The sequence below is a fragment of the Lactuca sativa genome, chromosome 1 (genome assembly GCF_002870075.4).
Source record: "Lactuca sativa cultivar Salinas chromosome 1, Lsat_Salinas_v11, whole genome shotgun sequence".
In the NCBI taxonomy this organism is placed as follows: Eukaryota; Viridiplantae; Streptophyta; class Magnoliopsida; order Asterales; family Asteraceae; genus Lactuca; species Lactuca sativa.
In genome coordinates this window covers 43,306,969-43,334,496 of record NC_056623.2, presented here as the reverse complement: position 1 = coordinate 43,334,496, position 27,528 = coordinate 43,306,969, and the positions used below count along the sequence as shown (strand labels likewise).

The 27,528-nt window shown below is 39.3% G+C and overlaps 1 protein-coding gene across 2 annotated transcripts; it reads left to right on the top strand.

Annotated features, from left to right (window-relative positions):
• Positions 1-21,003: 21,003 nt before the first annotated feature.
• Positions 21,004-26,066, top strand: LOC111900076 (protein PAF1 homolog). 2 transcript variants are annotated; one of them, XM_023895962.3, is made up of 13 exons: positions 21,004-21,296; positions 21,417-22,603; positions 22,862-22,930; positions 23,884-23,991; positions 24,098-24,281; positions 24,409-24,482; positions 24,581-24,700; positions 24,789-24,894; positions 24,963-25,049; positions 25,120-25,188; positions 25,264-25,335; positions 25,425-25,565; positions 25,658-26,066. In XM_023895962.3, exons 2-13 carry the CDS (start codon positions 21,687-21,689, stop codon positions 25,760-25,762), a joined length of 2,052 nt encoding a protein of 683 aa, XP_023751730.2. In that variant the 5' UTR covers positions 21,004-21,296; positions 21,417-21,686; the 3' UTR covers positions 25,763-26,066. The 2 variants fall into 2 exon arrangements, with proteins under 2 accessions (XP_023751730.2, XP_023751729.2); XM_023895961.3 differs by having other exon boundaries at positions 21,004-22,603.
• Positions 26,067-27,528: the final 1,462 nt, after the last annotated feature.

Here is a 27,528-nt window from a genome sequence, read left to right as displayed (position 1 = left end):
CCGCTCCTAATCGGCGAGTTGGTCCTTCAACTCGCCAAGTCCAAGGCAAAAATGCATAAAATTAAAATATTAATCACAAGAAGTACGTACCAGGAACCAGGTGCTACACAAAACATCACAACATGGAGAAACTAGCTCAAATCTTATATCTACAGAGAATGAGCTAAAATATTACAAGCTTGAAGACTTGTATAAGTCCAAAAGGTAGATAAATGTTGAAGTATTTTGTTGCAAAGCCCTAAAACTCCATCTTTCTTGTTTACAATATGCTATCACAAAAATCACCAAATACTCAAAGATCTAATGATGAAACACCATAAAGCTTGAAACTAAAATACTTATAAGGGTCTAGAAGATAAATGAAGGTTGATCTCTTCAGTTGCAAGCTTCAAAACTAAGTACTTGAAGAATACCACACTAAAAAGCCACAAAAACCATACAAATAGATCATAGGAAAGGGGAGGAGCTCAATCTATGAAAAATGAGGCTCATGTTTGCTCCCCAAGGAGATATTGATGAGATGGATGTTGAAAAAATGACCTAAATCATGGAGGTTGTGCCTTTAAATACGGGGGAAAAGACTAATTTTATAGGCTTGATCTGCACGACTCACCATGTCGTGGTGAAATTATCACCACACCATGGTTACGGGTTTTCCAGATTTTCATTTTAGCTTCAAACAATCATAACTTATTTGTTCCAAATCGGTTTTCAGTGATCTTTATATACACATGAAGGTATTAACAGGATTCACAAATCTATCTAATTATTTTGACTTAATGTATACCAAACTTAATTCGTTAATACATGCAAAAATTACATAATATCACCTTTTCCCCATTTTACCCTGTTAGGTGAGTCAAACCCAACAAATAAAGGGGTAAAAAGGAGTCCACAAAAAACACTACTACTTTGCACTAAAAAGGTAATACAAGGTAAGTAGGGTCGATCCACAGAGACACAGAATAAGTGCTTATACCCTTTTTGCGTAAGGTACAAATGTGGTCACAAAATAGGGGGATTTATATGCTTTGATTCAAACAAAGGACTGAAGTAATAAGTAAGCAATTGATTAAGTAAAATAAACTCAAGATTTGTAAATACTCCAAATCCATGCAAGACAAATTGGCAATGTGATTTCATGTATGAAATGATATTTGTTTAATTCTATATAAGTTGGCACTTGGAAATGCTAACAAGCTCTAGCAATGTCTATTCAACGTATTAATTAATCAAAATAAGTTATCTGATTAATTCTAATCTCACCAATCTAATCAAAACAAGCTCTTAGAATTTGGTGGAGAAATTGCATTATGTTTTGTGTGAATTTTACCAACAACATTCAATACTCCTCATAAGCTCGAGAGCGTAAAAATGTGTAAGTTTGATTTACACTAGTATCACTTGAAGAAATTCAATTTAGTGCTTGCTACTTGTTCTATTTAACAAAACAATTACGGATTTTGCATAATAGATAACTTGGGTGATTCAACCCTAACTCAAATGGCCAATAAGAACTGGAATTGAAATCAAACTTTCGATTTAAACAGAATCAAATTCATTATATAGAATTTAGAAACAAACACCAACTCACATGACTAAAATCACACACAATGGTCAATACATAAAGTTGGAGAGTCTAGGTTTCTAGCCACACATGACTAGAACAAAACACAAATCTAGAAATTGAAGTTAAAGTCTTACAAATTGAAATCCAAACTAAATCCAAGTGTTTCTAAGTATTAATTGCCTTCCAAATCTTCCAGAAAATCGCCCCAAGAACTCCTAAAATCGAATTTACTTCTTCTGGAACCGGTTACACCTTTTAGGAAAGGAGAAAACTGATTTTAACTCACGACCACGTTTACACTTCCCGTGTAAATTAACACTACCATTTTACACGACCCGTGTAAATACAAGAGTACACTGCGTAAATTGGTCAGGCCTTCAAAGTACAATGCTTAAGAGTCTTCGTTTACACGACCCGTGTAAACACAAGGCTTCCATTTACATGGGTGTGTACATCTCTGAAAAGCCAAAATATTTAATTCTTTGATATCTTCCTCCTCGGTGCTCAGCAAGTCCCGAAACTTCATCTACATCTCTTATTTACCTCCTCAAGCAAGATCCTACCTCCAAAATTCCCTAAAATATCACAAAAGTGTGTGAATGAAATAGCCTCATGAAAAATCCCGAAAAACATGCAAAATGCACGAGTTTAAGCCTATATGCAATGCACTTTTATGAAATAAAGCTACAAAATGGGTGCATGAAATGCACCTAACAAACCCCTTTAGTTTCAAAACACAATTTAGTGGCTTAAAACACTTAACCAACATTATCAACATCTAATAAGGTCCAAACTTTATACCTTGAAGCTAAAGACCTTTACTTGATCAAATTACGGTCTACAATCTTGAAATAAGAAACATTTTGAAACTAGATATGACAACTATTTTCTATAAAATACGTGACTCGTTGGTCAAAAGCTCCTAAAGTCATGTCTGCAACATATGGTTCACATACTAAATTTTATGATTGTATTAAAAAAAGATATGTCTCATCAAACGTACAAAAAATGTATATTTAACATAATTATCATAGTCTAATAATACAAAACAAGGGACCCAAATGGGACATTTCATCAAACATGTGGAGTACATTGCTATGGGGTGGTATTGGTGAATAAAAAAGAAGGGACCCAAATGGCACCATTTTTATAAGGTATGTAATATTGTTGTGCCCCTACATAAGAGCCATAAGCTCCTACCACAACACCAGGGATGTAAGGATTATATGGGTTATATGTAGTCTGTTATTCGAAAGTCTATTTGATCCTGTTATGTGTATAATTTTCATGCATAAGGCAACCAGTTATGATTGAGTTCTGATTTGATATGAATGGAGCAGATCTTAGGATAGCCATGGATTTGAGTTATGCAGTAGCCCGTGTAATATGTTTTATTGTGGGACGAATTAGAGTTATCAGGTGGAGCTTTAGGGAAGGTACAGGTAGGCGTGGAATCTAGTATTGGGCTTGTACTACTGGAAGCAAAGTACTTGTATTCGAATGTTAGACTTGGAAGCTCTAAAGAGATCCGGTGTGGGAAGATCCCCTTTTTGGAAATTTTGATCATTTTGTCTTATGGTATTTCAGAATGGTGGTGACACGGTTCGAAGCAAGGGGATCAGGATCAGGATCCGGATATGGGTCGGGTGACACTACTTAGCCCATTGACGAGAGGCTACGCGAGCTCATTGTAGTCGAGGTTATGAGGGGCATCCTTCATGTTACCCTAATGATTTTTAGGACAATTAAGGAAATGATGATGGAGATTATAGAGGAGAGGCTCAGGTCATTCAGAGCCGAGATTGTTGCAGGTCAGGTCGGGGCCCGAACTCCTTAGTTCTGAGAATTCAAGGCATGAGGGGTGCCAGAGTTCTTTGGGGTCAAGGACCCCATAGTTAGCTGATGTTGGGTGGCAGAAATGGAGAACGCCCAACGCACGAAGTTTCGCCCTGATGTGGCAAAGGTGGTGTTTGCTTCGTGCATGCTGAGGGATCAGGCCCAAGACTGGTGGGAAGAGGTGACTAGCCAGGTGGGGGCAGTCGGCGTGGATGAGATGACATGGGCCGAGTTTGTCATGCGCTTTGTTTTGGAGATTGCACCACATATTGAGGAGCAACGGTTAATTAGGGAGTTCCAAGAGCTCCAACAGACCACCGAGACTATGATGGAGATCACCGCCAAGTTTCGGGAACGAGCGCTGTTGATCCCGCAGTATGATACAAATGAGGACATGAGGAGGACGAGGTATCATTCCATGACGAGGGATGATATATGTGAGTTCGTGAGCTTTACAGGGTGCAAGACCCTGAATGAGATGGTGGAGAAGGCCCGTGAGCGAGAGATGGAGTTGGAGTTCCGCACCAAGCGAAAACCAGATCAGGCTCATACAGCTGTAGGCCAAGCTAAAAAGCCTAAGACCTCGGAGTCTTCTGGTAGGGGACATCAGGGTCGCGAACGGTGTGCCAAATGTGGGAGATCGCACGGTGGAGTGTGTCAGGTGACATGCACGGTATGTTATACATGTTGGATTAGTGTCTAAGTCCACAACTATATTTGGTATGTACTTGGCCCGGTTGTGCATGATCCTTTTGGGTTGCCTTCACCAAAGAAACTTGACTGGAGGAATAATATAGAAAGAGGTGATTATTGTTTATTAATATATTATAAGACTAATATATTAAAAGAGAAATCATATTTGTTTAGTTAACACTGATCAAGAATTAATTAGGAATTAATATTGTGATCAAAAGGAAGTTAATTGAACTAAGGAGACTGAACTTTAATTATGTAATAGTTGCAAAGTTGGGCAAGGAAACCCTAATAGATAGGATGGACGAATTCTAGGGATAAATCCTTAAGAATTCGTCCATGATAGGGATTCTAGAATTATCTTATGGGCTGCTTGGTGGCTAAGTAACCAGATAAGGATAACGACTGGAACACTTTTTCCTACACCTATATAAAGGACCCTTGGGCATGGGAAATTCGGCTACTTGAACCTTAGAAGTCCTAGATCCGAATTTCACCTCACCCCTCTCTCTCTCTCTCTCTTGTTTCCTCCAATTTCTCTTTGTGTTTGTGATTCATTAGAGGCACAAAATTTGAGGTGCTAAAGTTCTCAAGGCTTCAAGATCTTCAATCAACAACAAGGTAATCATCTAGATCGGTTTATTATGTTAAATTCGAATATCATATGCTAGATCTAGGGTTTGAAAGTCTTGGATGAATTGCATGTACAATAGAGAAACCTAGATCCAAGCATTAGGGTTTGCATTAGCACATAGGATGTTCTTTTGGCTCAAACCCATCAATACATATGGTCAGTCGGGCCACGTAAGTAGGGACTGCCCCAAGAAGGGCTTGATTTGTTTTCACTGCAACCAGACCGATCATAAGCGGTCCAATTATTCGAGGTTGCTGGGAGGGGGAGGAGTAGTGGGGCGCATGCGACCACCACAATGAGGATCAATGATGGCCGCCCTGGTAAGGCGGATGCTCTTGCGGTGAAGAGTCGTGCATTTCAGTTGACCACCGAGGAGGCTTGGGCAGCGTCATATGTTGTGGTTGGTACGCATTTTTATCTTCCTGCTCTATATTTATTTGCATTGCTTATGTGTATATTTTTGCTCATGTATAGGGACCTTTTTGGTCAATGGTATGTCGGCTCACGTTCTATTCGAATCGGGTGCTACCCGATTGTTTGTATCTCTTACAAGCGCTAGCTGGTGAGGGTTCGAACCCCAAGTGGGGGAGAACTGGTTATTAATGGGGAGAGGGTCTCGCAGGGGCCAACCCTCTATCCATTCGCGAGGGCTAGGAGACTTCTTCAGAAGGGTTGTTCGGGATTCTTGGCTTATATCTAAGATACGAGGATTGAGACCACGACGAATTTGGGCAATGTACCGGTTGTACAACAGTTCCATGATGTCTTTCCTAAGGAGTTACCTGGAGTGTCTCCGGAGAGGCACGTGGAGTCTCGCATTGATTTGGGGTCGGGTGCCACTCCAATAGCCAAGGCACCATACCGGCTAGATCCGCCCGATATGCAGGAGTTATCTACGCAGCTCCAGGAGCTACTGGACCAAGGGTTTATTCTCCTTAGTAGTTCCCCGTGGGGAGCATCGATTATGTTTGTGAAAAAATAAGGATGGGTCATACAGGATGTGTATTGATTAGAGCTAAACAAGCTAACGGTGAAAATCGTTATTCGCTCCCGAGGATAGATAATTTGTTTGATCAGCTGTAGGGTGCATCTTGGTTTTCCAAGATTAATCTTAGGTCGGGGTACCGTTATATGAGGATTATGGATGAGGATATACCGAAGATAACCTTCAGGACTCGGTACGGGCACTATGAGTTTGTGGTGATGTCATTTGGGCTTACCAATTCCCCAACAACGTTCATGGATCTCATGAACAAGGTGTGTAGACCGATGCTGGATCGGTCGATGATCGTTTTTATTGATGATATCCTGTTCTATTCTAAGACCAAGAAGCAAAACGAGCAACATCTCAGGGAGGTATTGGAGACACTGAGGACGAAAGGCTTTACGCCAAGTTCTCGAAGTGTGACTTCTGGTTGGTGCAATTTTTGGAGCACATCGTCAACCAGGAGGGTATTTCAGTGGATCCAGCCAAGGTTGAGGCAGTGATGTGGTGGGAAGTATCGAAGAACGCATATGAGATTCGTAGCTTCTTAGATCTAGCGGGGTACTATCGGAGATTCATCCAGGATTTCTCCAAGATTGTGGTGCCTTTGACCCGCCTGACCAAGAAGAATGTGACATTTCGATGGGGCCCGGATCAGCGGTTGGCTTTCGAGACCTTGAGGCAGAGGTTATGTGAGGCTCCGATTCTCGTACTACCTGAGGGGATGGACGATTTGGTAGTGTACTGTGATGCATCGATATCGGTATTAGGTGCGGTACTAATGCAGATAGGACACGTGATCGTGTACGCCTCAAGGCAGTTGAAGCCTCATGAGGCGAACTACCCCACTCACGATCTGGAATCGGGGGCAGTGGTGTTTGCCCTCAAGATATGGAGACATTATTTGTATAGAGTTTGGTGCACCATCTTCACTTACCACAAAAGGTTGAAGTATTTGATGGATTAGCAGAACCTCAACATGAGACAGAAGAGTTGGTTGGATGTGTGAAATATTATGACTGTGAGATCTTATACCATCCAAGGAAGGCTAACGTATTGACTGATGCTTTGAGCCGCAAGACTGCGGGTTCACCGATTGGGAACGTTTGCTTGAGGATGACAACGATCTCTCCATTGTTGGATATGATCAAGCAGGCTCAGGTGGAGGTTTTGAAGAAAGATAATTGGAAGATAGATCGAATTCAGGGTCAATTTTGTAACGTCCGCAGATCCGGGTTAGTTAATTTAGAGGCAATAGGGGTCGAAAACGTTTTTTCGACAAAGATTATTCAGAATAAATAATCTTAACCAAGTTGTAGAATATGTCACAAGGTTTCCGTACATATAAAGAACGCCGAAATCCGAGTTATAACGAAGAAGTTATGACCCGTCGAAGTTTCGCGTCGGAACTGACACGACACCAGGAAGCGTAAATAGTAAATTTACGATAGAGCGAGATTTAGCCTTAGCGCTCTAAACGAAAGTCATAGAGTATGTTAAACTAAGAACATCGATAAAAAGAACGCCCAAATCTGACTTCGTATGAGGAAGTTATGATTTTTCAAAGTTTCGGATTAGCAGTGTACAGCCTGAAATTCGAATATTAGATCGAGCGGTTTTTAGCAGACACGAGCTGAACGAGAATCGAAGATCTCGTTAAGAGTAGCGTAACGAGAAAAAGATGGGCGAAAACGGACATCGGATGAAGAAGTTATGAGGATTTAACGGACCAATCCTGTCCCGGCCTGTTAATAATATAAAATTTAAAATTGAGTCAAAATTAGCCGACGGAGTCTAAACGAAAGTTGTAGAGTACGTTCCCACCTTCGCGTGGATATAAAGAACGTTAAAAACGGAGCTCGTATGCGAAAGTTATGATTTTTAGAAGTCGGGAGTGGCAATTGCGAAATCTGTGGGAGAGTGGTGACGTGGCCAAATCTCAGCCGTCGCTTGCTGACCATGGTGCTCGCTTCGGATGATGACACATAGCCTCGCATTATGCCCCGCGTCCGAGATTAGTACGCCCAGCATACCTTCGCTTCCTATCGGACCGGTGTGCGAGATAGCTGGAACCGAGGTGGCAATCCTATCCGAAGCCTACGCCCCGCGTAACCAAGGGCTACGCCCAACGTAGTCCGAGGTCTCGCGCCTATAAAAGGGAGTGCGAAGGTTGCCGAGTTCCTCACTCCAAAATCTCTTCTTTCTCTCACTAGTTTCTCTCTCTAAGTGCTCTAAACCCCCATAAGCCCTAGATAAACCCCTTAGCTCCCGAGGGAAGCCCCGAGGCTCCCGGAGTCCCGAGAAAAGGAGTCTTTTGGTTTCGAAACGCTGCTCCAATAAAGTTCCAGTTTTTGATAAAATTCGATGTAAGTGAGCTACGCTTACGCAATTTTTAATATAGATTTCAAATAATTATAGGAATGTTATTAGGTCCTTAAAATAATTATCTGGGCTAATATTATGAGTAATATTGAGTGTTATTAACGTAATAGTCAGACCTATTAATTGGTCACGGTTATTGTTAGACTAAACCCTAGTGGTATTGGTACTAGGTTTTATCGAAGGAAATTGTTTTGAGAATATCGAAGCGTTGTCCGAGTGCTGAGTCACCACCTTTCAGGTGAGTGCATGGTCCCTTTCATCTTACACATAGATATGAAGTATTTTATTATAAATTACGTGCTATGTGTGCATATTGTATGAATACTTGTTGTCTATGCTGGTGAAAGATTTTTTATACAAGTTTTAAATGATATAAACTGTATAAATTATTTTATATCTACAAAATATGTTGGGTAAAACATGGGTAGATGAATGATGAGGGATACAAGCTGAAATAGAGGAACATTAGTAGCATGGACATAGTGCCCTATAGGTATACATTGGCAGCAGTGGACATAGTACCCTATAGATGAGCACTGGCAGCTGCGCTATAACCCGTAGATGTTTATATCTACGGTAAACGTCCTAGCAGCTGCACTCTAAGGACATTATCGGCAGCTGCGCCTAATAGGGAGCCTTATGACCATGACAGTAGCGTTTAAAGGTCAATACCGGCAGAAGCGCCTCATAGAAAATGTCCCAATTCTGGCAGTTGCGCCTAAGTGACAAGATTAGCAGTTGCGCTTGACCAATGTGTCATTGGCAACAATGGACTTCATGTTGTTTCCTTAGGATGATCCTTAGGAATGAATGAATGAGAAATAGTTGATTCTTAGGGTAGATCCTTAAGAATAAAGAAAATAATGGGGATGGGTAATTGGGTTGATTGTTTAAACATAATAATTATATTATTGTGGGTTGAAAACCTTATGTACTCACCAGGTTTCCCAACCTGACCCACTCAGTGTATTTATATCACATGTGTTGATATGAAGTCACATTACACTGAGAGATTTAAAAGAGATGTAGATCACTAGAGTAAATGAATGCAAGTTCTGTTTATGCTTATGTTTCTGTATTAACGATAACATCCCAAATGTTTTAAAAGTGAATAGAAATATATTTCTTTAGAAATGCTTTGATAACGCGATTATCATGTTTTTCTGGGAACAAATTCCACAACATTTTTATTAAAAGAGATACTCTGATTTTTATAAAGCATAAACAAAATCGGTCTTTTCTGGCCGTAAAAATGGGGATGTCACAAATTTCCCTTGTTTTTTCAGGATAGTCGAGGTCTTTTGACACGGTATGGCAGGGTGTGGGTACCGGTGACTGGGGGAGTGAGACAGAAGATATTGGAGGATGCACATAAATCCAAGTTCTCTATTCACCCAGGGGCCACAAAGATGTATAAATACCTAATATTGAGTTACTGATGGCCCTGCATGAAGCAGGAGATCGCATGGTTTGTGGAACGGTGCTTGACCTGCAGGAAGGTCAAGGCCGAACATTAACGACCTCATGGCAAGGTTCAGACACTACCCATTCCCATGTGGAAATGGGAAGAGATCACCATGGACTTCATCACGAAATTACCAAGGACGGTGAGGGGTGTGGATGCCACTTGGGTTATTGTGGACAGATTGACGAAGAGTGCCGACTTTATTCCGATTTCCGAGAGTGTCTCCACTGAGAAATTGGCAGATATTTATGTACGAGAGGTGGTGGTTAGACACGGAGTGCCAGTGTCAGTAGTCTCTGACAGAGATGTTCAATTTACATCTAGATTTTGGAAGAAGTTCCACGAGGAACTGGACACTCAGATACTTTTTAGCACAACATACCACCCCAAACGGATGGCCAGAGTGAGAGGACGATCCAGACAATCGAGGATATGATTCGGGTATGCGTGTTGGATTGTGGAGGGAGTTGGGATACATACATCCCACTAGCATAGTTTTCATATAACAATAGTTATCATGCTAGTATCGACCAACCTCCGTTTGAGATGTGATATGGTCAGATGTGTAGGACCCCTGTTTGTTGGGGTGAGGTAGGGCACCGAGTCATGGGAAGCACCTAGGTGGTGCTCAATACTACTGAGTTGATTTAACAGGTGCGTGACAGGCTACGAGTCGCACATAGCCGTCCGAAAAGCTATGCTGACCGGCGCCGATCGGATTTGAGTTCCAGTTTGGAGACTTCGTCTTGCTAAAAGTATCACCATGGAAGGGTGTTATTCATTTCCGGAAGAGGGGCAAGTTAGGGCCCCGGTATATTGGCCATTTCAGGATTTCGGACCGGGTTGGCAAGGTAGCTTACCGTTTGGATCTGCCGTACGAGCTTAGCCAAATTCACAACACCTTCCATGTGTCTCAGATCCGGAAGTGTGTCACAAACGAGGCTGTAGTTATATATTTGAATGACATTCAGGTGGATGAGAGCCTGAACTACCTTGAGCGGCTTGTGGTGGTTTTGGATAGGAAAGTCAAGGGCCTTTATAATAAAGAGGTGAAGTTAGTGAAGGTGCAATGGAAGCACCGAAGGGGCTCTGAATGGACATGGGAGCCGAAGGATGAGATGCAGGAGTACTACCCAGATTTGTTTGCATCAGCAGACTTCGAGGACGAAGTCTAGTTCAAGTGGGGGAGATTTGTAACGATCATTTCAAGTATCAACTTCTTGCCAGAATTTTTTGGTTTTACAATAGAACGCGATGAGTTGGGGAGCTCCAACTCGTCGAGTACAGATCAGTTATGGGACGCGGGATTTAGGACCTACTCGGCGAGTTGGAAGGCCCAACTCGACGAGTAGGCGCTGTTAAGGAAATCCCTAAATTTTAGGGTTTGCACCCTATATAAACTCCTTAAAACCTTGAGGCTAACTTTCCATCAGCCTCCAAACCCTAAGAATGTCAGTGCTAAACCTCAATCTCCATTTTCTCTCATTTTATGAGCAAGAGTGACTCTTGGAGCTCGAGAAGAAGAAGATAGTGAGAAGAAAGAGAAGATCTAGCAAACAAATCCCTCACTTTTGAGCTTGACCAACTTGTGGACTATTGTAAGCACTCATGACTCGATTTTTTTCTTAGAGTATGAATAGATCTTGAGTTTACTCTTAATTTCCTATCATTCTTGTTGATTGCATGCATATGGTTCATAAAAGTTTGCAACTTTATGAATCTCCAGGGCAAAATGGTCGCATAGTGGGTTGGATCTAGCTTTTGGTCAAGAATGTATGTCATGCATAGAATTTAGGGTATATTTTCCCTTTTTGACTATTTTGACTCCAAGACATGCATTGGACATGCATGTCCATAAAGTCTCCAACTTTGGAACGTTTTGAGGATTAGAACCTCTTATGGAAAGGAGGGATTCCAAATCCCTAGAGCCTTGAACCACATGGCTAAGCTTTTGAGCTTCTCAACCTTTGTTAAGGGCTTTAGAGCATTTGGAGTGGTTCTAGATGATAAAGTTGGAACCTTTATCCTTCTAGACACCTTTAGGTTTCAGATCTAAGCCCTATAGTCCCTACAATCGACATTTAATCCGAATAAGCAAATAGGGGGGAAAACTCGACGAGTTCCCGTAGCAACTCGACGAGTTGGATCGGGTTTCCCCATCTTATAGATATTGAGTGAACTCGTTGAGTTGATGAGACAACTCGACGAGTTGGATAAGGTTTATCCCGATTTTCTGGACTCTGAAGGAACTCGACGAGTTTGGGTCAACATGGACTGTTGACCTTGACTGTTGACCTGGACTTTGACCAGTGTTGACTAAGTTTTACCTTGAGGGTATTTTTGGTATTTTGGGATTTTGACAAGACCGGTTACATGATGATTATAGGCAGCTGAATTGGAGTTGTGCATTGGGACTTATCCGATCTTATCTCATCAGTTCAGCATCTTTGAGAGGTGAGTCTCCTCACCATACCAATAGGTTTAAGGCACTAAGGTCGGCCCATTATTTTTCATGTGATATGCTAGTTGGTTATGGGATATGGGGTATGCTAGTTATTTGTGATACTCTCATGAAAGACCTCAGAGGGGTTCCCGAGGCACTTATGTGTAAGAACTCAGAGGATTTCCAAGGCATCCTTAGTAAAGACCTCATGGGGGGTTCCCGAGGCATTTGGGTGTAAGAACTTGGAGGGTTTCCAGGGAATCCTTGAGCTAAGACCTCGGGGGGTTCCCGAGGCTCCCGAAGTAAGACCTTGGACGGTTTCTAGGGCATCCTTGGGCTAAGAGCTCGGGAGGGGGGGGGGGGGGGTTCCCGAGGCACCCGGAGTAAGACCTTGGAGGGTTTCCAGGGCATCCCTATATGTTGTATGCATGGCTTATGTGGTTTATGTAGCTTTTATAGCTAATATGATTATGCGATTATGTGGATTGTGTGGGGTATGCTCTGGAGAACTCACTAAGCATTGGCTTACAGTTTGTTGATTTGTTTAAGGTACATATGAGCCTAAGGGTAAGGTCAAGGCTTAATGGCGCGACATGCACTCTTCAACATTTGTTTTGATGAGACACTCTGATATTTGAAATAAAATATTGATGTTATGGATTTTGAAAACAATTGTCATTGATATTTCATATTTTATGGGAATGATTCGGTTAATAAAAATGAAAAAAAAATGTTTGAAAAATTTGGGTTGTTACATTTTCCTCACTGTACTTACGGGTCGAAGGCACCAAAGGCGACCCTTTGGATTGTTATCATGGTTTATCGTATGATTGTGTACTATAGTAATCTGTTAGATCTGTATCTTGGTATATAGGATGATGCTATGCTTAGAGATCTGTAAGATCTGTTTGTTTGTTTATTGGATGGTTATTTGTATGATTGTCTGTTATATATGTGTGCCGACACGGTGTATGTGTGGTTGGGTTGTGGTGGTCTTGCTTTGTGCTGAAGGCCAACAAACCCATGACGTCCTAGATAGACTGAAGGCCAGTGGGGCGTACCAGTCAAGCCGGAGGCCCGAAGAACGATCCAGATAGGCTGAAGGCCCGGTGTTGTGTAACGCCCGTGTTTCTGGGCTTGCCATTTTTAGCAATGTAATAGTCTAGGTTAACCTTTGTAACCCCAATTTGAAATAATAAAAATGTATTATTTGTAAATTATGTGAATTATGTGTTTATTTTCTTAATTATTATAATTTAATGAATTAAGAATAAAATAAGCGTCAAAATTAAAGTATTAGATATGCCCGATATCTTTGCATAAAGTTGTAGTGGCCGAAACGAGGTTTCCGAATATATATAGAACGCCCAAATCTGACTTCGTATGAGGAAGTTATGATTTTCTGAAGTTTCGACTGGGCAGTATGCAGCCCGAATACTCGATTTGAGATCGAGCGGTTTTTAGCCGAAACAATCTAAATGAGAATCGAAGATCTCGTTGTTAGTAGTGAAACGATGAAAAGATAGGCGAGAACGGACGTCGGACGAAGAAGTTATGGTTTTATAACGAAGTTTTCTTGTCCGGGCCTTCTAAAAATAAATAATAAAAATAAAAGTCAAAATTAGCCGACGGAGTCTAAATGAAAGTTGTAGAGTATGGTCTGACCTTCGCGTGGATATAAAGAACGTCGAAAACGGAGCTCGTATACCAAAGTTACGCAATTTAGAAGTTCGACGAGTCAATTACGCCCAGCGTAATTTGAGTACGCCCAACGTACTCAGTCGGATGCAACTTGTCTGACCAATACTCGAGTGCCACAGATCGACGCATGCAGTGACGTCAAAGTACGCCCCGCGTAATCCCAGACCCAGCAGCCTATAAATAGAACTCGAGATCAGTCATTTCCTTGCGATTTTTCTTACTTTCTCTCTAAGTTTTTGCCTCGATTTGCGTGCCGTTTGTACCCCGAAGCCCCAGTAATAATCCCGAGCCCCGAAGCAAGATCCGAAGTCCCGAGGATCCCGAAAAGCGTTATTTCCGAGCCGAAGCCCTGCCCGCGAGGAGCCCGGTTTTTGTGAAGATCTTCCAGATCTACGGAGAGACACTACTTCTGCAAGCCATAGTACTGCCCGATCGTCTTCTGATCAGGTGAGTGTATAGTCCCTTTTCAATACACGATATTATACAAGTAATCGTTGAATGTATTTGAGAATACGGGAAGTGAGTGTATAGTTATTTTCATTCCAATGCAATATTATGAAGTATTTAATATAAAATATGTGCTACGTGTAAATATTTTGTGGTTATATGTGTGAATGTATATTCACTCTCTTCTATCTCATAGATCTGATATATTCTCTATGAAATACGTGTTATGTGTGTATGCCTCATCTGTTATGTGGAATATGTATTGATTAAAGCATGCTATACAAATTTTTAAACAATGTATAAAAATGTATATTTTTATCTACTAATATGTTGGGTAGAACATGGGTAGATAATTGGTGTGAAATAAACAGATGAGAGGCCTCGGTGTTATTGGTGTTATTCTAGTCATTCAGCAGAGTATGGATGACGACCACAGACTATTCTAGAATGTCCTGTGGAACACTAGCAGACTCATTACATGTAGGTGTTGTGAACGACGTGTTCACCGGTGTACTCTATCCCCCACATGGTTGCCTTTAGGACACTTATTGTTGAGGAAGCCCCTCTGCAGTAATGTCCGTCCCAATGAAAATCCTGAAATAAGTTCCTTATAATAGACGTTACTTTTAGGAACGTAAGGTGAGGATAACGGGAATGGGTAATCGGGTTTATTGTTGATTGTTGTAATTAAATATAATTATTGTGGGTTTGAAAACCCTATATGCTCACCACGCTCCCAAGCCTGACCCACTCAGTTGATTTGTATTACAGGAAGTGGCGCAAGAGCTTAAGATGGGCGAATCATCAAGTTGTTTTGTTTACAAGTCTGTATATGTATATATTTGTTGAATGACTTGTAATGTTATCGTTTATGCTTTGTGATCTGTATCGGAACATGACATCCCGACTTTTGATTATGAAATGAAATCATATTTCTATATGAAATGTTTTGATAAATATCTATTTTATCATGTTTTGTTTTTGGGAACAAATTTCGCATCTCTTTTAAAATTAAAAAGGATTTACTCTGAAAATGTTTAAAAAGCATAAATGAAAACGGTCTTTTCTGGCCGAGATTTTGGGGATGTCACATGTTGCGTACGAGTCATGTTGTAGGTTCTGTGAGCGTACCAGGTAGATTATAGGATGGTGGGACGTTCTAGTCAAACTGAAGGCTCTGTATGCATGTTGTTTGTTGCTATTGTTATGGTTATGTGTTGTGTTGGTATTTTGGGGGAACTCACTAAGTTTCAGGCTTATAGTTTTGGGTTATGTTTCAAGTACCTTAGATGATCGTGGGAAAGCAAAGGCGTGATCATGTACCTTGTGACATCCCCAAATTCACTGTCATTTTTTTTTTTTTTATCTATGCTTATTTAAAATTCAGAGTATCCTTTTGAAGAATAATATTGCAGAATTTGTTCCCAGAAAACATGATAATGATAGTATCAAAACATCTCCGAAGAACTATATTATATTTATATTAAAACATTGGGATGTCATCGTCAATACAGAAACATAAGCATAAACATACCTTACATTCACTTATACTAATGATTTACAACGCCTTTAATCTCTCAGCATAATGTATCTTCACATTGATACCTGCGATTCAAATAAACTAAGCGGGTCAGGTTGGAAAACCTAGTGAGTACATAGAAATTTCAATCCCACAATGTTATACCATATATATATATATATATATATATATATATATATATATATATATATATATATATTGGAACTCACAATATATAAAATTTCACCTTATATAAGTAATTTTTACCCCACCCCGTCGATCCTCACGACACGATCCATACTCTCGGATCTAAAATTAACAACTTTACCTAATCCATACTCTTGGATCAGGTATGTCTAATCTATGGTCTCGGATCAATGACAAATGACCATGCCAACCCCATACTCTCGGACTAGGGATGAATGACTATGTCTAATCCATGCTCTCTAATTAATGACAAATTTTAAAGATCTACCCTCCGTGTACATCTCACCCGTACTCATAAGAATATACCATCAGATATTCTTCTTAATTAATTAATGTTTATTCTGTATCCTAAATCATCATATATTATCAAATATGCTCTTAACATGTATTTCAGACAATATTAAATATTTCACACATAAACATATATTTAATACTTTAATTAATATTTGTACCAAAATCATGTCCATGAAAGGGAATATGCACTCACTTGTTAAAAGTGACGACTCGAAATTTGGGCAGTGCTTCGCTTCTAACAATTTTCTTTTCCTTCGATGAAACCTAATATCATTATTACTAGATTTTAGTCTAATTTTATTACGACTAATTATTAGTCTAGATTTATCATTAACTCAAAGTATACTTTCATGATTTATCAAGTAAGGAACAACCAAGTAGGATCATATAGGAGGTAGGGTCCGTTTGGTTTACGAAGTATACCATTTGGAAATCCCACTTTAAACACTTCACTAAATCACATCCTAGACATCATCCCCGTAAGTAGATCAATCAATATAACGACTTAATCACTGGTAAATATTGTTTATAGGTTCATAATAATGATAATGAACTTAAACATAAGTTATACTTAAATTATGGTAAGCATAACTCACTTACAAGAGGGTTTTGCGAGGAATCGGGCTCTGAGCGGACATAAATTTTGAGCCGAAAGCTCTTCTTCTCGGAGCTTTCTGGCGCTCCAGGACTCGCTACTAACTCCTAAAAAGGACTAGAGAAAATCCTTGAGGCTTTGGGGAGGTTTTGGAGAGAAGTTGAGAGAAAGTGTAGAAATGAGGTGATTTGCGCCTCTATTTATAGGCTGGAAATCAAGCAACACGACGTGTTACCGAGAACAACACGTCATGTTGGGGTGCCGGGTGTCACCATCTGATGGCAAGGCGTGGGGAGGAAGCTGTGGCTGAGATCGCGCCACGTGTCACTCGAAGATTACTCCAAAAGCTAATTATCTTCTAAAATCCGTAACTTTTTGCATACGAGCTCCGTTTTTGACGTTCTTTATATCTACGCGTAGGTATCGACGGGGTCTACAACTTTCTTTTAGACTCCGTCGATTAATTTTGACTTTATTTTGAAAGTTATATTTAACAGACTTAAACAATTAAAGTCCGGTAAAAATTTATAACTTTGTCATCCGACGTCCGTTTTCGACTGTATTTATATCGTTGAGCTCCTATTGATGAGATATTCAATTCTCATTTAGGTTGTGTTGGCTAAAAATCGATCGAACTAAAATTCGATTTTCGAGCTATATACTGTTATCCAAAATCTTAGAAAAATCATAACTTCTTCAAATGAAGACAGATTTGGACGTTATTTTTATGTACGTTTTCGATTTAACATATACTACGACTTTCGTTTAGATTGCTAAGGCTAAAAAGAAGCTTATCAAAAATTCACTTTTTACGATACGCGACGTCGTGCCGTTTTGTCGTAAAACTTCGACGAGTAATAACTTATTCGTCATAAGTCGGATTTCAGCCAGTGGCAGAGCCAGGATTAAAGTAAAAGGGTATCCCAATTTTATTTTTAGGATAACCCAAAAAAAATTCCGGGGTACTTGGGTTTCCCCAGTTCAGTTTCGGTTTTAAACCCAAACCTTAATTGAATCCTTAGCTAACCTCAAGTCTTGTTATATATATATACGAAGTTGAAGTATATTTTGATACTTGAACAGACGTGAGATTCAAAGTAGATATCAAACGAAGTATGAGGACGTGACCTGATGATTTTATGGCGGTGGATGAGATAAATAGATGGAGGGGAGAGAGAGAGATAATTATGGTTGATACAAAGATAACAATGGAATATGATAACTTATTTCACTTAAGGAGTTACTTGTTGCAACTTACACGTAACATCCCGGAATATCAAGAGTAGAGTTGAAGGGCTAAAAGTGTAAATGGGAAAGGGCAACTCGGTGAGTCCACGAGTGGACTCGGCGAGTAGGGTCGCGACTCTGGTCGCGAGTTAAGTGGCCAACTCGGCGAGTAGGCGCTAGGTGGAGAAAACCCTAATTTCGGAGGATGAGCCCTATATAAAGGACATTATACCCTCTCCCCAGCCTCTTTACCCTCTCTTGAAGTCCAGAAAACCCTAAAACGCGATTGTGAGGGATTTGAGTGCATTTGAACCTTGGAGAAGAGATTTTGGAGGATCTCTTGGAGAGTTAGGAAGCTTGGAGCAAGGGGCTTTGCTAAGATTCAGATTTCTTTGCTGTTGGGGCTTCCTTTTGAGGTATTATTTCATTTCTTGGGCTGTTATTCTTCTAGATTCATCATTTTGGAGTGTGTGGAAAGTTTAGCTTGTGGTATTTTGAGTTTGAAGGTTAGATATGAGGTTGCTACCTCATATCTGGAATGGAGAAGGTCTAGAGTGCATTAAAGTCCCTGTTCTTGAGTGTTTGGTGAAATCATCTTGTCCCAAACCCTAGCCCTAGAGTGTAAAATGCCTAGATCTCTTTGGATTCACGTAAAGTTTGTCACTTTATGTGATGGTTGGGTTGTAGAAGGGTAGATATACGTTTTGGATCAATTGCATGGCCTGGAAGGCTTCTGTATAGGATGATATCTAGAGGCACTCGGCGAGTCACAAAGGTGTACTCGGCGAGTTGCTTGAAGATGGACTGGAACTCGGCGAGTTGGAAGAACAACTCGACGAGTAGGTTGAAGATAGCCTTGGACTCGGCGAGTCTGCTCTTGGACTCGGCGAGTTTGGTCGTGAGATCCAAACTTATTCTGGTTGAGCTGTGAATCGGTGAGTCGAGTGTGAAAGGACTCAGAGTTGCTGGACTCGGCGAGTCTCGGGGTGACTCTGCGAGTTGAGTCGCAGAGTGGGGAAGTTCTGTGCATGGGGACTCGGCGAGTCATCGGGTTGACTCGGCGAGTAGAGCCAGTCAGGGGTTGACTTTGACTTTGACCAATGGTTTACCAGTTGATTTCCAGGGGTATTTTGGTAATTGTTGGCATTTGTTTTGAGTTCAGTGTTTTGGTGGTTGGCCAGTGGTCGGAGCAGCTTGGGTTTATCTGTTCAGTTGGCAGTTGCGAGGTGAGTTATCCTCACTATATCAACAGGGTCTACGGCACCAAGGCCGGCCCTTTATCGGGTTGTGATCTGGGTATCGTTGTTATGTTATTGCTTTGCTGTGTTGCATCCTGGTAGTTAGGATGGTATATGTTAGAGACCTGGTTAAGGTCGGAATCCTGGTTAGGATGATGTTATGCTATGTGATCTGTTAGATCGGTTTGATTGGATGTGATATGTTATATGATTGAATGTTTATGTGCACATGGTTGTTGGACTGGGGTTGGGTTGAGGCGGGACCTGCTTCGTGCTGTAGGCCAACATACCCAGGGCGGACCGGTTATCCCGAAGGCCCAGCGAGCGGTTTGGATAGGCTGTAGGCCCAAGAGGGCGGACCAGACGTGCCGAGGCTCGGAGAGTGGACCAGGCCGACTGAAGGCCCAGTGCGGGTGAACCAATCATACTGTAGACTTTGAGAGTGGACCAGGTGGATTGAAGGCCCGGTGCGGGCGGGCCAATCACACTGTAGACTTGATGTTTGTGGCTAGACTCGGAGGGTGGACTGTTGGCCAGTGCGGCGGACCAGTCACACAGTAGACCCGAAGTGCATGGCTGTTCTGTGTTCTGTTATGATATGGCATGTTATGCGTGTATGATATATGTGGTTGGTATTTTGGGGATATCTCACTAAGCTTTCGGGCTTACAGTTGTGGTTTAATGTTTTTCAGGTTCTTCAGGAGACTGTGGCAAGGCAAAGGCGTGATCGTACCGCTCCTCATGATTATGTTTTGTGATGTGATTCTGGGAATACTCTAAAATAATTGTATTGAAAACCTTTTTGTGATAATTATATGAAATCGGGTTGTTTTTGAAAAGTTTAAATTGGTTGAAATTTTATGGTCGTTACATTACAATTGTGCATTTTTTGAAGTTTGAATTCAATCTAGCAACGATTCCCTCAATTCCTGAAAGTAAGAGTATAAAGTAGGATTTTGTTCATCAAAACTGAAACATGCACATGGTGGTATACGATTGGATGTCATCATACTCCCATTATTATCGACTTTTATGATTTGAAATAGTAAGAACGATGACTTCGTATTTATATGTAGAGACGTCATAGAAAGCTGGTGTGTGGGAAATCAATAAATTGCATGAAGCATAGGGGAGGGGGTGAAAACCATGGAAGCAAACGTGGGAAGAAGAATGAGGGTTGCCAGATGTGTGCAAGGTCCTGTGAACCACAAAGAAACTGCCCCAAATAACTGTAAATACGGAGTTTAAGTGGCCATGATTGATTATGATTTCAATTTAAGGAATGACATTATGGTGACAGTTATCCACCACCTGTCATCAATAATATATACAATATCTCTTTAAATATATTTATGAACTGTATAATTTGTAAAGCTTAAATTACTCTTACAAGTTCCATTTTACACATCCGTTTTATAATTATACATAATGTAATATAATAACCGAACATACATGAATGAACATAAACGAACAAACATAAATGAATGTCTATGAATGTAAATGACTGAGAATGAAACCATTATTCAAAGTCGTTCGTTTTAATCAAAACGTAAGCCAATGTAGGACTAACCCACTTGATAGAGATGAAAACCTCTAACCGCTAACCAACCGTTAAAGAAAATTAAAAGAGCCGTATCAAAAGAATAAATGAACTTCAATCATCAAACAATTCCCAAAAACACTAAAAACTAAAAAAACTATAATTCTTTATTTCTATCACATTGTTCCTCATAAAAACTAAAAAACCTAAATGGAAGTTACTTTAGAGAAAAAAAAATCACTCATTGGATTCAATTGAACACGCCCCTCTTCACCTTGTAGCGTCATAGCAATACCATATGAATAGCTTGACCGCTTCAGGTCTTGCATCTCCGATCCTTTTTCCGGCAACTTCTTCCATCTAAGTACGCCCAAATACTCTTTCCCTTTATATATCGACGCACATTCATCAATCTGATACGCCTGTTTATCTCTGTATCTCAACATCGAACTTACGATTCGCCTGCTGAGACAGATTATTCGCGCTGCAGATTGATTTCAGCAGCAACGTTATTTGATTTGTGAGCTTTTTCATTAATTTCTTGTTTATATACGAAGCTTGATCTCGTTTTGTATTCGTGAAGGCTTTGATCTAGCAGTGAAGACTAAACAAGAGTTTTTACAGAATTTTTTTGTTCTAGGGTTTCGAATTTGGCTTCGTCTGTTTCTTGCGTTACCGTAAATTAATTTCGAAGAGTTGGTGATTGATTGAGTGTCTTTTGAGTAGAGATATCCAAGAAATTGAAATCCGTGAGTTAAATGTGAAACTACTTCGCCTGCCAGGAAAAAACGAATCCATAAACTTTCATGTTTTAGCTTTTTTCGAGCAAAAGGTTCCGATATATCTATCGGTGTCGTAGGGTTTTAGTAGACAGTGAGCTCTGGTTCTGTAGATTCAAATTCTGAAGGGCATGGCGTCATACAGGCCGTTCCCTCCACGACCTCCTCAATCAAATTTTGGTCCACCACCGCCACCACCTGCCCTGCCCAATCTCACCTCTCTTCCACCTCCGCCACTTGCCCCTCCGCCTCAACCAAGAGGAAATCAGTATTCACAGAATTGGGGCTATACTAATTCGAACTTTCAACAGGGTGGTTATGTGGCTCCATCTGGAAACCCTGTTCCCAATCAACAGTTTGCATCATATCCACCTCCACCACCACCAGAGTCTGCATATCCACCGCCACCACCTCCTTCCCAGACTGCACCACCTGGGCAAATGTATTTTCCATCTTCTCAGTACTCCCAGTTACATAGCCAGCCTCTACAACCGCCGCTGCAACCACCACCACCACCTCCACCTTCCTCTCCCCCCAGTTCTTCAGTTCCCCCGCCTCCTCCTCCACCATCACATCCACCGTCACCTCCCCCACCCCCTTCGGCTGTCCCTATAAATAACCAAGCCAAGCAAAGCAGACACGATAGTTTTAAAAAGCCTTCCACTGAACTCGAGAATTCTAAATGGCGTGATTCATCACATTCTCATCACGCAGGTCCTTCCAGACAACATTCTAAGCCTTCTACTTTACCTCCTTTGCCTGCAAGAAAATCAAATGGCCCTCCTGGTAGGGTCGAGACTGAAGAAGAGAGGAGGCTGCGCAAAAAAAAAGAAATGGAGAAGCAAAGGCAAGAAGAAAAGCATAGGCAACAGGTGAAGGAATCTCAGAGTAAAGTCCCCCAAAAGACCCAATTGTTATCTTCAGGCATCAAGCCACATGGTTCAGTTAGTGGCTCCCACATGGGTGATAGGAGGGCTACACCATTTTTGAGTGGCGAAAGGGTAGAAAACCGGTTGAAGAAGCCAACAACCTTTCTATGCAAGTTGAAGTGAGTATGTCATGACACCAAGTTTTTATTTTGTTTCTATCTTTAAGCAACATACCACTCAATTTTCGTACTTTATTGCGAATTATTGTTGCTTTGTTTTAATTGCGGTCCTTTTTAACTCCATTGACTTCATGATATGGAATGTCTTTTAGTCGGTATATTTGTGGCAGTAGTTTTGCCTGATGCAGTTTAATAATTCTTTTTCCTTCTAGATTTATATGATCCTGAATGTTCTTTACACTTTTGTGCTATTTGAAGATTCCGGGATGAGTTACCAGATTCAACATCTCAACCGAAGCTTCTGTCTATAAGGAGAGATAAAGACCGGTATGCAATTTACTCTTAAGGTGTCACTGCTATATTTTAGCTTATAACCTAAATACCTAATAACCTATATATTCTATAAGCATTTGCCTACATAACCATAAAATGTTTAAACCATGTTCTTGTACAAAGCTTCCCCAGTTAAACATCCTGGTTGCTATGGCCCATGGGTAAAGAGTAAAGACTAATTGGCAGGTGCTTTATTGTTTGAGACTACCAAACAGGATGTCATACAAGCTTTTGAAAACAAAACCACCAAATATAGATATCATGATATCTCTGAACCTTTTTTCTCTGCAATTAGAATTCCAAAACACATAGAAATGCTTACTAAAACAAACTAAATTATGCTATACAAAACTTTACATACCACACACTAGTAAACACATTACTCTAATCTATCAATTCCACCTAAAATCATAACTTTGCATTCAAATGGAAACGAAATGCTTTAAGAGACAGCTTATCTTTGTTCATGAAATATCTTACTTGATTCTTATTATGAATCCAAGTTCGCATGAACAAGAATCTTCCAAATATATCCTCCAAAAAATTTGTTCACTCCTTCCTCTTTCACACATCACTTGGTAATAATTAATTATTGTTGCACAGAGTACTTGTATACAATACTTACATGAAATTAAAATTACTGTAATACTTTCATTCAAATTCAAAAATCAATTGCCTGCATTGGGTAGTTACAGGTCTTTCCGATGTGGGCCTATTTTGAACAGGGTTAAAATCTTCGATTGAAATAGTTAAAAAAAAAAATCTATTTGTGCATAGCTCTGTGTGACAAAATAAATCATTAGAAACATTACATTACATAACTACACCCCTTTTTTGGGTCCTCTATACTTTTTTGTAATCATTGCTCATTTGCAATTTTCAAGTTATATATATAAATATTTATAAACTGGTAATAATGTTAGAAATAATACTTATTTTTTTGTCAGAGCTGCGAAATACGGTGTGACTTCATTAGAAAAGGTGCATAAGGCTCAGTTGTATGTTGAGGCAGACCTTGGGATACCACTTGACCTACTTGATCTGAGTGTATACAAGTAATACTTTTTTCTGTGTTTGTATATACTATATAGTTTGATTTTTCATAAAAAAAACAAAAAAATCAAGTCTCCTCCCTAATCCGTATATTATATTTAATATTAGTGGTGGGAGGGATGAAAATCAGCATATTGCCCCTGAAGATGAGAGACTGTTGGTGGAGGATGTGTGTGTGACCCCAACAAAAAAAGACGGGTTAAAAAGAAAAGAACGTCCTACAGATAAAGGCATGTCTTGGCTTGTCAAGACACAATATATATCTCCTCTTACCACCGACACCACAAGACAGGTTGGTTGCTTGCTTTATTTATTATGATAAATATATATATATATATATATATATATATATATATATATATATATATATATATATATATATATATATTTTCGGTTTGTTTTATGATTTTTCTTTGCAGTCTTTTTCTGAACAACAAGCAAAAGAACTACGCGAAAGACGCGGTAACACCTTATTAGACAACCACAATAGTAGGTATATAATTTTCCATTTCTATATCTTTATACATATACATATACATATGTATTTTCATCTCCTCCTGAATATTATTATTATTATTATTATTATTGCAGGGAAAGGAAAATTAAGGACATTAAGGCTTCATTTGAGGCTTGTAAGTCGCATCCTGTTCATGCAACCAACAAAAAACTACACCCGGTTGAGATTTTGCCATTATTTCCTGATTTCGAACGGTACAGTCAATAAATTTATTTCTTCAAAATTGCCACCCTATCACCCTTATGAACTTATATAATTTTTGATTTTGATTTTGATTTGCAGGTGGGATGATCAATTTGTTGTTGCAACATTTGATGGTCCTCCTACTGTGGATTCAGAAAGCTACAATAAAATGGAGAAATCTGTTCGAGATGCCCATGAATCTCAGGTACTTAAAAAAAACTTTGTTGTTTTGATTTTGAGTATGACTAATTTTGAGTTGATTTTCCAACTCAGGCCATTATGAAAAGCTTTGTAGCAAGTACCTCAGACCCTGCTAAACCCGACAAATTTTTGGGTTACATGGTTCCTTCGGTTGGTGAGGTAAAGTAAAGTTAGTTAATTTTGTATTATTTATTGTTTTGTAAACTAATATGTAACGTAACATGTACAGCTGTCAAAGGACATATACGATGAAAATGAAGATATATCATACACGTGGGTTCGTGAATATCGTTGGGATGTATGTGTTCATCTATAAACTCGTTGATTTCCGTTTTTGGGTTGAGAAAATAATATATGAATTTTTTTTTTAAAGGTGCGGGGTGAGGATGTGGATGACCCTACCAATTTCCTTGTGGCATTTGGTGAATCAGATGCTCGTTACATGGTATTATTATAAATTATTAATAAATAAATGGATTTTACTTTTTTAGATATTAATATGGTTTGCCTGTTTTGTTTTGTAAAATTCATCAGCCTCTGCCAACAAAGCTTATCTTAAGGAAAAAGAGAGCCAGGGAAGGAAAAACGAGCGATGAGGTTGAACATTTCCCTGTTCCTGCAACTATCACAGTCAGACAAAGGTCAACCGTTTCAGTTGACATGAAGGAATCCGAGGTTTTGCTTTTTTTTTCATTCATTTTTATAGTATTATTATTATTATTATTATATCTTTGTGTTTATTTATATTCTGTGAATATTTGTTGCAGGGTTATATGGGTTCGAGAGGGAGAAGTTCGAATGCTAGACATGACATGGAAGATGATGGTGATATGGATCGATCTAGTGGGGGAGAATATGATTTGTCGGATTGATCATCCATGTAGGGTAATTATGGAAAAAGATTATAAAAACTGTTAAAAGGAACTGGAAAAATAGAATGTAAACAATCTGCAGGAGGTGTACCAGGTAATTCTTTTTTCTTACCTTATATTTATATGTCATCCTTTTTTTTTTTTTTTTTACCCTTTTGCTGTTTACATTATTATATTTATATTACAACATGCAATGATGTTATTATAATGTGTACATTACATTATTAAGCATGGTATAAGTATAAACCATACCTTGTAATGCAGTTTTAGCAAAATTTATATATACTACAGTATTGCTTTTGAAGTGTTTGGGTTAAAGTTAATAAAATGATCATTGTTAGTATTTCATTTGATATTGCTTCTAACTAAAAAAAAAATTAATTTTGACTATCAAATCTTATTGTGAAGGTGCGTTCGTACATATCTTGTTGCTCACTTGATAAATTTTGTCGAGTGCATGTAGGATTTTACCAATTGAAATGGAAAGTGGTATTATTGCAAAGTTTAGAGAAATATCATTTATGTGTATATAAATTATTAGAGAAATTAAATATTCTTATATTTTTTCTTCCTATTCATCCTTCTCCCACTTTTAGATGATGACGCCACTTTTAGATAATGACAAGTGTAATAAAAATTTATTAATTTTATTAAATGTGACAAATGTCATAATCGTAAGTGTTAAGTGCTGTAGGAAGATAGAGGAAAAAATAGGAGGATATTTGATTTCTCACGTTATAAACTATTAGTTAATTGTTAGACTTTATGTTCAAATTTTGACATAATTAAAGAGTGTTCTAAAATAGGAGGATATGCTTTATGTCCAAATTTTAAATAAATATGCTTGAAATATTTTTCGCTAAAAAGATACATAAAAAACATTTGCCGAGTACCTTATAAGTGAGGCTTTTCTAGATAACGAGTCGGCTAGAATTGAAGGATTGTGTGAAATGTTGGAAACTCTTAAAAATACAGCATTGCTACTAGTTGTTTAATACTTAAAAACATTTACCTAAGATGATGCGGTATGGGCACCAAAAACCCTGTTATGGCTGACAGAGAGTTGCCTCAATGATGTTATAACGAGACGAACACCGCCCCTTCTTCTCATTGTATCTTGTTGCCGTCTTGACCGGATGAAAAGAGCTAATTTCCACCTTTTCGACCAATTAAACCATTGACAAATGGTCAAATTTAATAAAAAAAATTAACTTTAAAAAAATATTTACTTTTTTTAACCTATAAATACCTACTATCTATTTACAATTTTTTTTCACACAATTTCTCTTTTTCTCTTTACAATTTCAATTATCTTCAAAAACATTATGGATCTTTTCGACTCGTTCGATGATGCCGGTTATGATATATTATTCAACATGAGGTACCATTATTACACCAACGAGATGCTACAACTAGACTCAGTCCCAACTAACAAGACGTTCGCTGTTAAATAGAAATCGCGGGGAAGGACACGGACGTCTATATCACGATTACTTTGCGGATAATTGTGTATACGGGTTGAAGGACTTCAAAAGAATATTTCGTTTGAGTAGGAATGTGTTCCTACGGATCGTTAACAACTTGGAAAACCGATATCATTTCTTAAATTATAAATACACATGTATTACATTTTTCATTAATTTTAATACAAATGTAGTATATTTTCAAACCATAGTTAATGTATGTTTAGGTTTATATTTTTTCAACTGAGACATGATGCTAGAGGTAGGCGAAGATTTACAACGTTGCAAAAATGTGTTGCGGCC

What these genes read in the sequence shown, in the direction of transcription:
- LOC111900076 (XM_023895962.3), top strand. Translation starts at nt 21,687, where the DNA reads ATGGCGTCATACAGGCCGTTCCCTCCACGACCTCCTCAATCAAATTTT. An exon ending in GAGATGCCCATGAATCTCAG is followed by an intron (nt 24,895 to 24,962) that starts GTACTTAAAAAA and finishes TTTCCAACTCAG; the next exon opens with GCCATTATGAAAAGCTTTGT. An exon ending in TTCGTGAATATCGTTGGGAT is followed by an intron (nt 25,189 to 25,263) that starts GTATGTGTTCAT and finishes TTTTTTTTAAAG; the next exon opens with GTGCGGGGTGAGGATGTGGA.